Source organism: Archocentrus centrarchus, chromosome 17 (assembly GCF_007364275.1).
Source record: "Archocentrus centrarchus isolate MPI-CPG fArcCen1 chromosome 17, fArcCen1, whole genome shotgun sequence".
Taxonomy (NCBI): domain Eukaryota; kingdom Metazoa; phylum Chordata; class Actinopteri; order Cichliformes; family Cichlidae; genus Archocentrus; species Archocentrus centrarchus.
Genome location: NC_044362.1, coordinates 20253511 through 20268828, shown reverse-complemented (window position 1 = coordinate 20268828; position 15318 = coordinate 20253511). Strand labels below are relative to the sequence as shown.

The following is a 15318-nucleotide window of genomic DNA, read 5'->3' as shown; positions in this document are numbered from 1 at the left end:
TGCAAATATGTGTTACTCCTGTAACACATTGCAAAATTCACAATTCAGCCAATCAAAAACAAAAAAAATCTTCCATTGAGCTTCTATTCTAATTTTTCCAATTCAGTCATCAGGTAAACAAACCTAAACAAAGTGTGCCCAAAGTATGTAACAATAATATAAATGACAGGTCTAAGCCATTAAATGATTTCCATCTTTTAATTACAGTTTTGACATTCAAAGATTATTATTAGACAGACAGACAGACACTTTATTAATCCCCACTGGGGAAATGAATTAAATTAATGCATTCCATATCACAAAAATGCTCCTGTTTTGTTTTCCAGCATGATCCTTTTCAATGTTTACAATGCTCCAAACTTCATGCCCACCAGGCTGAATTCAGCTGAACTCAAGGCGACACAAAAAGAGCCTTTGGCCAAAAAGAAAGGTAAAACCAAGGCATCTGTGTTCCTGTGTCCATTTTCCTCAGTGTGTCTGTCTCCCTGTGTCTTGGCCCCTTGTCCCATGTTTTGTGTTTAGATTTTCGTCTTATCATGTTCACTTCCTGTTTTATTTATGCATTGTCCTGTGTGCTTTGTGTTTGGTTTTACTTCCTTCGTGTCAGTGTCATTTTGTTCACCTGTGCCTTGTCTTCCCCAGCTGTCTCTCTTTTCCCTGATTACTTAGTGTGTGTATTTAAGTCTCGGTGTTGTTTAATTCTTCATTTGTGTGGTCATCTGTGTTCTAGCTGTGTGTTCCTCTGTTTAGTGTTTTTTTCCCCTTTTTCTCCCAGGCTTGTTATTTTGCCTTTTGTACAGCCTTGGTTGAGATTAGGATTTTGAGTTGAGTTTTGTATCCTGTGAGAAGTTTTCAGCATTAAAGCTGCCTCAAAATTTAGTTTTGTCTCATGTGTCCTGCATTTGGGTCCAACCCTGCCTGTCACACAAGCACGCATGACATGGCAATTGTTCACTTCTAGCGTCACAGATATACCCCCCAGCTTCTTTCTTTTCCACATTGTCAATCACCAGTTGATAAATTCTGCCCTTTGAGACCATGTGATCTGCTCTGCTGGGACGTAGCAGCTTGTCATCCATGTACCATTTCACCTCTGTCTTGTTATCAGCTACTTCACAGCTCAGGGTTGCTTTCTGAGAAAGAGCAGCTTTAACTTCCTTCTGGCTTTACTCTTTGAGTAAAGCAGATTTAGCCTGGATTTAAGCAGAAGTAACTATAAAGGAATAAGGTGGCAGTACAATTATGAATACAGAAACAGCAGTTACACTGAAACCTGCCACAGAGATGCACAGCAAGTACATGAAAGCTGTTTAAAAAGACCAAATAACCAGAACCTGACAAATAACCAGCCACAAGACACCAGAGCTGCATGAGCTAACAAAAGTTACAAGAAACCAAAAAGTGAAGCTCAGCAGTCCATTCAAACAACAAAACTCAGTTTAACAATTTTATTTATCACCTAATAACAAAACTCCAAGCCAAGATTGGAACCATTCATTTTTTAATTAAATCAAATCAAATATTACATCCCATAACTAAATCACCCTACATTATTTTTAAGTTTGAGAGACATACCAATGAGTAACAACCACAAATGGCACTTATGTAAGCCTGCTATTCATTAAAAGAAACTGCAACTCCTTACCTTCCACCTGTATCTTAAAGGACAGCTTTTCAGTCCCAGCCTCACAGATGTACTCTCCCGCATCCTTCCTATCCACACTGTCAATCACTAGCTGGCGATTCTTGCCCTTTGATTCAGTATGGATTGTCTTGCTGGAAGTTAGCAGCTTGCCATCCTTGTACCATTTCACCTCTGTCTTGCTATCAGATACCTCACAGCTCAGAATAGCTTTCTGTGACAGGGTGGCTTTTACCTGCTTTTGGATTGACTCCTCATTAGAGAAAGCTGACTGGACCTGTGTGTCTGGGGAGACCATGAATATGGATGATACATTTCTCTCTCTCTGCAGTGCCTGCAAGCCCTATGAATCAAACCAATTAGGTCATTTCCCCTACCTGCCACCTGCAGCTTGAAGGTAAGCTTTTCATTCCCAGCCTCACAGCTGTACTCTCCAGCATCATTCTTCCCCACACTGTCAATCACCAGCTGGCGAGTCTTGCCCTTTGATTCAGTATGGATTATCTTGCTGGAAGTTAGAAGCTTGCCATCCTTGTACCATTTCACTTCTGTCTTGGTGTCAGCTACTTCACAGCTCAGGACAGCCTTCTGGGAGAGGGTGGCTTTCACTTCCTTCTGAACTGACTCCTTGTTAAAGAAAGCTGACTGGACCTGTGTGTCTGTAGAACACACACACACACACACACACACACACATATAAATTCTAATTGTTCCCTTTCCATTAACAGGTATCGACAATATCTGTAAGGCAACTAGATCAAGAGGAAAAACTACAAACCAGTTAGATCACTGTCTTTACCTGCCACCTGCAGTTTGAAGGAAAGCTTTTCATTCCCAGCCACACAGCTGTACTCTCCAGCATCCTTTTTCTCCACACTGTCTATCAAGAGCTGACGACTTCTGCCCTTAGACTCTGTGTGTATTGTCTTGCTGGAAGACAGGAGCTTCCCATCTTTGTACCATTTCACCTCTGTCTTGGAATCAGACACCTCACAGCTCAAAATGGCCTTCTGGGACAAAGTGACTTTCACCTCCTTTTGAATGGAGCCTTTGTTAGAGAAAGCTGACTGGGCCTCTGAATGATGAGTTATGAAAGGGTAAACATCAGGTGAGATGATTTATTCAAAATTTAGGAACTAAGTGATGCAATAATTCCAAAAATCCACCCTTACCTGCCACCTGCAGCTTGAAGGCAAGCTTTTCAGTCCCAGCCTCACAGATGAACTCTCCCGCATCCTTCTTCTCCACACAGTCAATCACCAGCTGGCGATTCTTGCCCTTTGTTTCAGTATGGATTGTCTTGCTGGAAGTCAGCAACTTGCCATCCTTGTACCATTTCACCTCTGTCTTGGTGTCGGCCACGTCACAGCTCAGGGTGGCTTTCTGTGAGAGAGTGGCTTTCACTTCCTTTTGGACAGACTCTGTGTTGATGAAAGCTGACTGGGATTCTGAGGGTTACACAAATGAGAAGAGCAGTGCTGTCACAAGTTTTAAGATCACAGATGTCTGAAACAATTAGGAGGCAAAAACCAGGATGCATTTCTTCAGGGAATCTTCATAAGCACATGACATGATGATATGATCTAAATACATAGTACTGGCACTTTGACATAGTGGACAAAGACAGTTAAATGTGTGAACATTTCTATAAACCTTAACTGAAAGTACATTCATCCATTAACTCACAGACCAAGATGAAATTTCATAGGTTTATAAAGATGAAAATAATTGTTACATTTTATATATCAGTTAATCAATCAAGCAGTCCTACCTGACACAATTATCTTGAAGACTAGTTTATCCAATCCAGCTTCACAGGTATACTCTCCAGCATCACTCTTCTCCACTTTTTCAAAAACCAGCTGACGACTGTTGCCTTTTGCTTCTGAGTATATCGTCCTACTGGATATCAGCAGCTTGCCATCTTTGTACCATTTCACCTCTGTTTTGCTATCTGACACATTACAACTAAGAGTTGCTTTTTGGGAGAGAGTGGCCCTCACTTCCTTCTGGACTGACTCCTTGTTGGAAAAGGCAGCTACAGCTGGAGTTTCTGAGAGTTAAAAAAAAAAGGTTTCTGTGATGTGCCATCAAGTATTTTCAAGGCAACATAAAAAAAGAGCCACATGCCATCACGCATACCTTTTATCTTAACCTGGAATGTGACTTTGTCAGCTGCTGTCGCACAGGAGTAATGTCCTTCATCACTCTTTTTGGCATTCTTGATAATGAGTTTCCTTTGAGTCCCTTTGGAGATGATGGTAGTTCTTTGGTCCTCGGTGATCTCCACTTGATCTTTTCTCCACACAACAGCAGCACTGGCAGATGAAACCTCACAGGTCAGCTCAAGATCTCCTTTGAGGGTCGATGACAATCCCATGGTACCTCTGGCTTTGTTTAGAAATTTGGCAGGTTCATCTTAGGGAAAAAAAAAGAGATAGGAAATTACTTAAATTACTGCGTTAGCTTATTAAAAGCAGTTTAGTACATGTGACTTAAGTTTGGTTAGGTTGTTAACAGGGGAGCTTATGTTTAGGAAGAGGGTGCTACTGTGGCAGGGCCTAAGGGGCCAAGGCCACCCAAGAATGGGGTCATCCTGGCTGCCCATGAGAAACAGTTTCTTTTGCTTTATTCTCAATTAATTCAAAAATAAATATTTAAATAAACAACAAATAAATGTGTTTTCCTTTCTAAAAAAGTAAAAGCCAATATTTATTACCGTATTTTCCGGAGTATAAGTCGCACTTTTTTTCATAGTTTGGCTGGGGGTGCGACCTATACTCCGGAGCGACGTATATGTGACATTTATAACACATGAACCAAAATACTCCAGCCACTTGACATCTCCGTGAACTGCAGCTTTAAGGCAGTCTTGCGTAACCTGTGGGCACAGTGGATGGTGGATGGAGAGCACAGCTTAACGGCAACTGGGAGAATGCGCCACCCAACTTTCCTGGAAGTCATTGGATGGATCAAGAAAACATGGGCTTCAGTGACAACCAAACCATCCTGTTGGGATTCAGAAAGGCTGGAATAATTGGAACTGCAGCTGACGACGAGTCTGACTAACGCGACACAGAAGAGGAAGCGGCGCTTCGTCTACGGAGGGTACGGAAGTGTTTAGTGACACCGAGGATGAAGAATTCAATGGATTGATGGTTTGGTTAACTTGTTAGTATGTTCTTTATGCTATGGTTATCTGAATAACTTAATGTTACGTTAACATACCGAACACGTGTTCGTTGTGCGTCATGTAGCTGAATGTGCTACGTTAGCATAACGTAGGCGTAACCGTGTTCGTCCTGTTCTTTAATCCATTATTATTTTAAATTGCCGTTCAAGATGGAATTTCTGCTCTGGGTCTCGGATTCTATCAACCCCCCCCCCCCCCAAAAAAAGTGCGACTTATAGTCCAGTGCGACCTATATATGTTTTTTTCTTCTTTATTATGCATTTTTTGGCTGGTGCGACCTATACTCCGGAGCGACGTATAGTCCGAAAAATACGGTAAGTTTTTTATTGTGTGTATTGCATACTGCCATGGATGCCAAATTGTATAAATGGTAAATGGACTGGTACAGTACTTAAATAGCACCTTTCTACTCAGTTGAGCACTCAAAGTACTTTATACTACAAGTCTCATTCACCCAATATCACACACACACACACACACAGATGCAAACACATGCATTCATACAATACTTTTGTCTATGACTATGCACTTCCTAACATTTGCACACACGCTCACTCTAATGGATGAATCGAGAGCAACTGGGGGTTCAGTATCTTGCCCAAGGATATTTGATCAGGCATCAATACACTGACCTTCTGATTGGAAAAGAACCCAATCTATGACCTGATCCACAGCCACCTCTAAAAAAGGCCCATCTTGTGACATGGGCATGCTGTTTGACTCCGTTTGAGTGTGGGGTTTTGTTTACACTGAACCTGCACAGTTTTCTCAAAAAATAGGCAGAAATACTCCTTTTGGTTCTGACTTCACAGAATCTGGTTAACAGGTTAGAGTGAGGATGAAGTCACTAAATGCAGCAAATACATTTTCCATTGAAAGCAGAAAAATAAATAGTGAACAGACCTGAGTTAGAGCTGACCAGTTCTGCCTATTTTCTTCTTCAAAGCATGGGCTGTTTCTCTTGAGATAAGCTAATGAATCTGTTTGATGCCTCAAAGCTAAACGCGATCAGAGCAGCTCACGTTCCAGTAAATCATTTGAGGTCTTATGCACCCTAAGCCCAGTTCCCATTATAAAATCATCTCTGAGAATATCCTATTGTGTGATCTATAGCAATACTTGACAGGCAGACTACTGTCTCCACTCTGCTGAAAAGTTAAACTTTAAAAATGTAGTTGAGAGCTTCGATTTTTATATATACCTCTAAGAGTCAGTTGCATGGACATCTTGTCATCAGGTAACACACACTCATAAATGCCCACATCTTCCTCAGTGACATTGTGTACCATCAGGATCCTCTTGCGGTCATTAATCACATATTCGTACTTTTTGCCCATTTTTAGCTCCCGACCATTGTTCATCCAAACCACCTAAACAAAGAAATACAAAAGTGTTTTCCAAATTAGACAATATGAAGTGTTAGAATTACACAAGTACTTTAATATGCTACACAAGAAACTGCTACAAAGCGTGTCTCCTTTGCAGATTATTCGGAGACGGGGGTATTTGCTATTTTTTAAATAGCATGGCACAAGAAGACCAAAAAGAAGGAAATCTGAATATTTAATATTACGAGAAGAAATAATGTATTCAAACTTTTTGCTAAAGTAAAAGTTATAATATTATTAAGTAGCTTAATAGTGTACAAGTTTTATAGTTGAAATATATTTGAAGTACCTAAAGTAAACATACATTATATTACTGGTTATTGCAGCTGTTGGTGATTTTAATTACTTAAGATTTTTTTTTTTTTTTTTTTTTTTGGGGGGGGGGGGGGGGTAGCTTGATCTATAGTAATACAATTCATCTGCAAAATAGTAAATAACTAGAGCTTTAAAATAAATAGTATGGAGCACAAAGTACAATAGTTGGACTCAAAATATAGTAAAGTACATGAGCAAATGTACTTTACTAAAGTGGAGTACATGAGCAAATGTAACATGTAACTGTATCATGCAGTTAACAGGTAAATGTGATATGATTATGCCACTAATTTCAGTCTGACTGCAAACAACTTATTTATTATTGTAGGGCCACTATCTCACAATATAAAGCACCTTGAGGCAGCTGTTGTTGTGATTTGGTGCTATATAAAAATATTGAATTAACTACAGTGCACAAAGAGTGTCACAGTGATTTGAATATTCTACTGATGTATCTATAAATTTGATTGAAGAAGAACTTAAATAGTTTTATTTACATTTATTCACAGATAAAGATGCATTAATATAATCTGTAAAAGCAAAAACTAAAACAGGTTAATGACATGTTTCTATTACTCACCTGCGTCTCATAATCTGACACCTCAGCAGTCAGCTGAGCAGTGGCTTGGGCACTGCAGGTCACCACCTCCAGATGATCTGATTTGTTGGTGAACCTAACAGAAGGGGCTGAAAACACAGTTGCCCTGTAAGAAGGTATCACTGATTGAAGAAAAACACTAAATATAGAAAAGCAATAAATAAACTACAAATTAATATGATTAAGATATTTTTTTCTCATGTATACCCTTCACGGAGAGGATGCAACTGCTTTGTGAGCCTCCACCCACAAACTTGACTTCGGCTCCATTCATTTCCATGGTCACAACTCGGATGAGCAATGTGTGTATGTTTTTTGACCTGGTGATGAGGTAGTCAGCTCCACTGCGCAGAAGACGCCCATTTAGGGACCAGAAGCCTGAGCAAACGGCAGACACCTCAACAGAGATAGCGAATTCCTCACCAGAGACTGCAGTGCTGTTAATCAGACCTTTTCTGATTTCTGCAGTGGGTTCTGAAAGGAGACAAGCAAGCAAGACGTTAAGAAAGAAGAACAAAAACAAAGCATAAGCAGGAATGACAAAAATCACAGAGACATTGGTCTTACCAAGGTAGAAGTTTCCAGGCACCTCCAGGTAAGCACTCTGTCCAAAGTCGTTAATGGCCGAGATACGGAACTGGTAGCTAGCTTCCTCAGTGAAGCTGCAGATTGTAATCTCTGTTGAAACAATGGTTTCTTCAGCATTGCACCTCTGCCACATTTGGGCACCAACCTTCCTTCGCTCCACAATGTAGCCTTTGATGGGAACAGGACGGTCACTGTCAGGAGGAGACCACTGAATGGTGATGGATGACTCCGTTTTGTTCTGCACCACAGCATCGACTGGGGGATCGGGAGGATGCTTCCGTGCAGCTAGAGAAATATAAGATCATAGCTTTTATTTGAAGTGCTAGTTTCGGTTCTTCTTTTGTATTTAATAAATGTTGATATTTGGCCAAACAACATAACAGATATCAAGAACATCAAAATATTAGTTCAGAGTTAGTTGAGCTCCATGGGATGCTTACACTGTTTTGTTTAATTCATCAAACGTTTAGTTGATAAATGTACCAAAGGGAAAGATTAAAGGAGCACCAGAATTAAATGACAAACAAACAAAAAAAGAATCATAAATAATTACCATGAAGCATTTTGTATGTTTAATACAGATATCATCAGAATGCATCAAATGGTATTTAACTCACCAGTAACAGAGAATCGTGTGGATGTTTTGCAGTCTCCAGCCACAAAGGCCACTTCTCCAGAGTCCTCTGCCTGGCAATCTCTAATTGTGAGTGTGTACTGTCTAAGCATGCAGGCAATGGAAATACGCGAATCCTCTTTTAACTTCTCGCCATTCCGAGTCCAGTAGGCATCTGGACAGGGATGCTCCAGCTCCACGCAGAAGATGACAGTGTCACTGACGGGAACCACTGTCCTCCGAGGAAGCTTCTTAGTGATGTTGCCTAAGACACAGGAAGAAATTGATTTTACATGAAGAAAACAGGACTGAAAACTGCATTTTCCACATGGACATAGCTTTAAATACTGATCCAAACATAGTTAACGTTTATGGATCAGGTCATGTCGCTTGAAGTATCCACATGAAATGTATGTAATATTTACATTAACACTGTATAGATACTTGTAATTACATTTATCAGCAACAGCACAAACAATGAAGAAGAAGGAGCGTAGAAGGCAAAAAAGTCTCTACTATACCCAGGACAGTGAGCTCAGCTACAGTGCGACTGCCCTCTTTCATCTCGCAGATATAAACTCCATCATCGTTGGTGGTTACGTTGTGTATGGTGAGACGACGGAGGGTGCCTTCCTCCTCCATGCGATATTTTGTATTGTGCTGCAGCCGCGTTTCCTCCATGAACCAGTTGGTATGAGTGGAAATAAGAGGAACCTCACACATGAGTGTGGCTGAGGTTTTCTCCTGTACCTCCACATCCTGCAGCTTTCTCCTGAATGGCACCTTGGGTTCTGACACAACCAAAAATGACAGAATCTTCAACCAAAGCTGAAACTGCAGCATTGCATTTTCTTTATCACACGTTCAACTTCTACATTTATTTACTCATACTCTCAACTATATTTCTAGCTAATGCAAGAATATTCAAGTGAGAGAAACCAGAAAATTGCTTAATGTGAAGTAAATTCATCCATGTATTCACTACACCCACAGTTTCCAAGGACATTGAAGACTACGCCTTGTAATTTTCAACTATTTCTCTGCTCTCACTTTTCTCCCTCCACTCTGTACTGCAGACATGTTCTGTTCACTCTCACTATATTCCTAATTTGGATCTAAGGCAGCAGTTAAAATTCAGGAATCAAGCATAGAAAATCTGATTTAAGTTATGGAAAAAGTCAGATAAGTTGAGCCTCAGGACTCAGTATATCCATATACAGTACTTAATATTTGCATTTGCTAAAAAATATCAGACAGTTGGGGCGCCTGGGTGGCTTAGTGGTGAAGCCGGCGACCACATACATATGCCGTGTTGCGGCGCGGGTTCGAGTCCTGGCCCGTCGCCAATTTGCCTGCGTGTCTTCCCCTGTATCTTTCCCCCATTTCCTGTCTTTCTCCACTGCCAATAAAAGCTGCTGTGGCAAAAATGCCAAAAAAAAATATATATATATATCAGACAGTTATTTGTTTCTTTTCTATTTACTATACTTTTGTTATATTCAGTTCTGTATTTTGAAGCCGTATGTAGTTAAAATAATTTCCATTTCAAAGCTTTCTGCAAAACTCCAACAAAATAACAGGGGAAACATCACACAACTTTCAATTAAGCTGGTACATTAGTGGCTTGTGGACTCGTTTTCGGACGGACGGGAAATTAATATCTGAAATAAAATCTACAGTTTCATATGCTCACCAATGTCTTCCCGAGGGAAGTCACACTAACAGTGTGCCAAAGTGGTCTACTGACAGAATGACCATCTTAGCAACTGTGAACCACTCATCACCAGCAGAAAATAGCTGCAACACAACACCTTACTTTAGAGGATGAGCCAGAATTCAGTCTTGTTGTAAAAAGCCAAACACATTTTAAGAGATTCAAATGAGACTTTAGTGGAGTAATTGCAATGAGTAGCAAAGCACTGTTCTTGATCTGTTACTATTAAGACATACAAACTAGACACATTGCAGCATGGGTGACATGATACCTAAGTACAATGAATACTGTAGATTACTCATACATCATCACAGTGTTATAAACAGTGTAATGAGTGAATCTGCAGCTCAGACAACTCCCCAGCAAATAAACCACTTGCTTCTTATAGGTAATACTTTATAATATGGTCCGTGACTAAAGGTGTAATTACCCTATAATTACATAGAATTTCACTGTGTTTTATTCAAAATTACATTTAACTACAAATATTTAAAGGTAGGCACATTAGAATAATGGGGTAACAAGTCAGGCTTTTACAGGAAACAAATAATTATACTGTAATTAAATTTAAGTACTGCATAAGTCATTTTAAGCAGGATGCAATTTCATGGTAATTTTGCAGAAAAACAAACAATATTTCCCATCTTACATCATTAACACAGAGCGTGGGCTGTATTATGGAGTGCCATTTTACATCTTTATTTTTTTAACATTTTTATTTAATATTAATCATGTTGATGTGTATGATGGATTTTCTGTTATTCAATTGTCCTTTTTATTTTACCAATATAAATGTGATAAGGACCAATTTACAAGAAAAAATAAATACCATATAAATTTGCAGGCCTATGTGACCTTATAATAGTGGAGCTTAACTTAAAGGGTTTGACTTATATTTTTTTTTTCTTTCACAATCACTATTCAAACAAAACTTTCACAATTTACACAAAAATACCTGTAAAATACCTGGAAGTTAGGCAAGGTTAAGCCACTCCATAATACGACCCGTGCCCTGAAAAGTACAGTGTACTTATAATGTAAGATGGAGAAATATTGTTTTTTTTCTGCCAAATTTCCAAGAAATTATGCAGTGCTTATAAATACTTACAGAATAATTTGTCTCCTTTCCTGTAAATACCTGAAGTTATGCAATACTTACAATAACTCATGCACTACCTAAAATTACTTAGCATTACTTAAAAAAGACTTGCAGACTGTAAAAACCTGACTTGTTCCCCAATTATTCTAGTGTAACTACCTTTAAAGATTTGTAGGTAAATATAATTACATTGTAATTTCAATTGAACTACATTGAAATTCCATTTAATTACGTGGGAATTATGCCTTTAGTTGCAGGCCATATGACTTATATTTAAAGAGGCTTGGGGTCTTTGACCTCAGTACCCTAAGTACTTACATATTCTTCCTAAGTACCCCCAGTGACTAGGAATTTGTTGGCTTTAACAAAAATATAAAACAAAGCCAACCTTAATATTTCCCTGCATACATACTAGCAATATGCTGTTAGTACTTTACACATTATGCATTTACAAATGTATCTTTTCTAAAAACTCACTTTGAGAAGGTTTTCTCAATTGTGATTGCTCAAAAATGGTAAAAATGGTCTGCTTTAGCGGCAGGTAAGATTTAACCATTTTAAAGGCTTACCTTTGACTGTTACCAACACAGCACTGTAGGTTTGCCCAGCCATGTTGGTTGCATTGCAGGTGTAGAGGCCATTATCGTTCTGCTTGCAGTACAGGATTTTGAGGATGAAGTTCTCAGCTTGGTCCTCATAAATGACATGTCTGCGGCCCTCACTGATGTTTGTCCCATCCTTCCTCCAGATAATGTGGGGTTTGGGGTGACCGGTCACAAAGCAGCTGAGTTTGGCATGTTTCCCCTCAGTCACTGTGCAGGTACGAGTGAATACACCTTTGGGAAGCTTCGCCAGCGCAGATGCCCTCAACTCATGTTCCAGACTCAAAGAACTGAAAGCATCCGTGATTTTGGCTGTGGAGGAGGAAGAAACCGAGGTGCTGCTTTCTTCAGTGCGATAGATGGAGATGTCTTTCTTCATCTCCTCTTTGCGCTTCTGTAGGTGAGAGAGGAGGGAGTTGCTCTTATCTGCAACTTGGTGATGAGAATCCTGAGCGTCTACAACGAGTGCCGCTGCAGCTTGTGCACGGCCAACAGTGTTCTGGGCCCTGCAGGTGTAGGCGCCGCTGTCCAGGTTTCGTACACTTTGGATCTTTAAAGTGCTGCTGTTGCTGTCAGAAACAATCTTGATGCGGTTAGTCTCGCCCAGGTAGCGCCCATCCTTTTCCCATTCAAAGTTGGCCTCAGGGTGAGCTGCAACCCGACAGTGGAAAACAACATCACCGCCCAAACCGACACGTGCAGAGTTAGGCTTGATCATGAAAACAGGGGCCTTCTGAGACATCTCTGTCGGCAGCGCCACTTTGAGGGTTACTGCGGCGTAAGCTTCACCGACGCTGTTCTTGGCTCTGCACATGTACTGCCCACTGTCCTCCAGAGTTAAGTCATAGATGGTCAGGCGATAAACATCTCCATCTTCCACAGTCTTGAAGCGGCCCCCGGACGTCAGCTTCAGCTTGTCTTTTTCCCAGGTTATCAGTGGAGTCGGGCTGCCCACAATAGTGCAGCTGAGTGTAGCATCCTTGCCTACACACACTGAGAACGCTTTCGGGCGAGTGAGAAACCTGGGGGCTCCTCCAAACAAGTTTTGATCCATTGTTTGTTCCTGTGATCAAACAAATGGCAAATATTACACATCTTATAAGCCTTATAAATATCTTGGAACAGTTATTGACGCTAAACTGAACTTTGAAGCAACCTGTGAAGCTGTACAAAAGGGCACCAGCATCTGTCATGTTTGAGGAAATACTTTAATTTCCACATTGATAAAAACCATTTATTTCATTGTGGTTTTATTTAGTGTGTTTTATCCCTTTCCTTGGTGTTATGGTTCAGATATTTATCCGTAATGAACCAAAACTCACTCAGGATCTAATAGGCTGATTAATGAGCCACAGTTAAACCCCACAACTAAGCCCAGCATCCCCATACACCAGACAGTTGTCACTGGTTTGATTCTGCTTAACAGCTCACACCCTTTGCATAGTTAATTCCAGTTTCTTCCTTCTGGATGAAGGTTTCTGGTCCCAAAGTGCAGAAGTTAGTAAAAGTTAGTAAAAAAAATCATAGCTTTGCTATCCTCCATGATGCTGAGTGAATTCTCTGTATCATTATTTACTGATTTCTTCAGTATTTTGTATGGTTTATCTGTTGTCTGTGTTTGTATTGAAAATGTGTGCATATATGGATGGATGGATGGATGGATGGATGACTCTCTACTGCAGACCAAATCTGCCTGTGGGTACAAATAAAGTAGCCCGAACCTATTACATAAGAAAATAAATAAAATGTAAAACTGGCATTACATTTGTAAAAGTTTAATAGTTTTTTTAATACACCAATATTCAACTGTGAGTTTAAGCTAATAAGGTCAAAAATATGTTAAAATATATGAAGCAGAATAAAAAAAATCCTTGCTCTAACAAAACTTGTGTCAGTGATTTTATATCACTTCCTGTAAATGATATTCCTCCATATACACCTGTCAAAGTCATAGAAACCACTGTAAAATCTGGCATTTTGTTATGTGTTCTCTACAAATACGTTATGCTATGAAAATAGACATAAATCCAGAGTTAGGGTGGCATATTTATAGCTGGCAGTTACAGTAGCTATGTACTGTATCAGTCAACATATCCTTGTCCTGCCTGTAGACAGTCATCAATACAAATTCAATGGGAAAGAAGGTAAACAGCACAGCAAATGAATTCCCCCATAACAAGGTCAGAAAGAGCACTTATGCGTCTTTCAAACAGTGACATTTACCAGCTTTGTCACCTCTGCCGCTTTAACTGCGTGTCCCAAAAATAACCTCAGCTGTCATACTCCGTCTCTGTCCATTGCCATTTGTAGAAGCGAAAGGGACATCAGCTGTTTGATAAAGCTCCCACTTCACAAACATACTTCATTTCTAGCGCTGTCCGTTTTCTACCAGCCAACCTCTTAAAAATTACACTGAAAATTAACGAATGATTTCTGGATAGTTATAATTTATAAAAAAAAAAAAAAAATCGTCAAAGGAGCGTGTAATTACATTTAAAGAATGTAAACTGAATGATGCAGGCAGCTAATTAGCTGTCACAGCAGTCACAGGTGGAAAATTTAGAATGCTATCTATTCCAATTTAAGCTCAAATGAATACAAATATTTCTAACTACGGTAAAGTTTCCGTGTATAGGTAAAGAAAATTAGTTAATTGTTCTATTTTTGCTTTTTCACCTTGAGTCTTCAGCCGCTCGGGAAATTCAGGCGCTGATTCATGTGGGCCAAACAGTCAGCGGGCCCTCAAGATTACCGGATGATGGCCCTCTCCAGCGGCGTTCAGAGGCTCCAAAGAGGGGAGGGGAAAAAACTTCTTTGACCTCAAATATCTTTCAAAATGGCTGTAAATCCAGGATAGTGAAGCATCCCCCAGTCTCCTGCAGTGGGCGGTTAAGCAGACTTACTTTTTCTTTCTTCTCTGGTGCCTCATGATGCCAAATAGCTGACGTGCCTATTTTGGCGCAGCCTCCTTTCCAAAATAGACCTGTCATTTGCGGCGGAGATAGGAGATAGCCTGTTGGTGGGAGAGCAGACTGCCCTGGCCGCTGCTGGGCCGCTGCTGGTGCAGGCTGCAGACCACAATACGGACACAAGTCGTAAACAACTCGTACTAGCTGTAAACGTGTTTTACACCTGTAGAGTGGACGCTTCGTGTAGGTGCAATTTTATGTATATTTATGATGTTGTTTAATTGCATTTTTTTCCTAGTGTTGCCTGTATTTAGAGCCCACCGTCGCCACACACACACACACACACACACACACTTATTCGTTTATTTATTTATTTAGAACAGACCCCGGAAAAAAATGCAAAATTACTTTTCTGTAAAATGTATCCTACTACAGTGTATATTGTGCCCCCAAAATACTGTGACACAAATTTGTACTATGAATAATTTCAACTGTTTCAACTGAAATATGTGATATACCTCCAATATTCCCCCAAAGCATCTGGTTGTGAGTGGAAAATACCGTGTTTATGACCCCGGTGTCTGCGGTGTTACAGTAGGCCCTGCCTTTGGCTAGTTTCCATTCTTATTTAGGCCAGGCTCTAAAATGTCTCCTGAT

At 40.0% G+C, this 15318-nt stretch overlaps 1 protein-coding gene across 1 annotated transcript in view; it reads right to left on the bottom strand.

Moving 5' to 3' along the window:
- obscnb (obscurin, cytoskeletal calmodulin and titin-interacting RhoGEF b) overlaps positions 1 to 14670 on the bottom strand; it is a 64454-nt gene extending 49784 nt beyond the window's left edge. The window contains 15 exon segments of the mRNA XM_030752564.1: positions 914 to 1171; positions 1616 to 1927; positions 2020 to 2301; positions 2442 to 2717; positions 2809 to 3090; positions 3414 to 3695; positions 3785 to 4060; positions 6037 to 6205; positions 7119 to 7225; positions 7344 to 7610; positions 7704 to 8009; positions 8342 to 8602; positions 8859 to 9128; positions 11720 to 12815; positions 14429 to 14670. Of these exon segments, the coding sequence (XP_030608424.1) occupies positions 914 to 1171; positions 1616 to 1927; positions 2020 to 2301; positions 2442 to 2717; positions 2809 to 3090; positions 3414 to 3695; positions 3785 to 4060; positions 6037 to 6205; positions 7119 to 7225; positions 7344 to 7610; positions 7704 to 8009; positions 8342 to 8602; positions 8859 to 9128; positions 11720 to 12806 (4435 nt within the window). The 5' untranslated portion in view covers positions 12807 to 12815; positions 14429 to 14670.
- Positions 14671 to 15318: the final 648 nt, after the last annotated feature.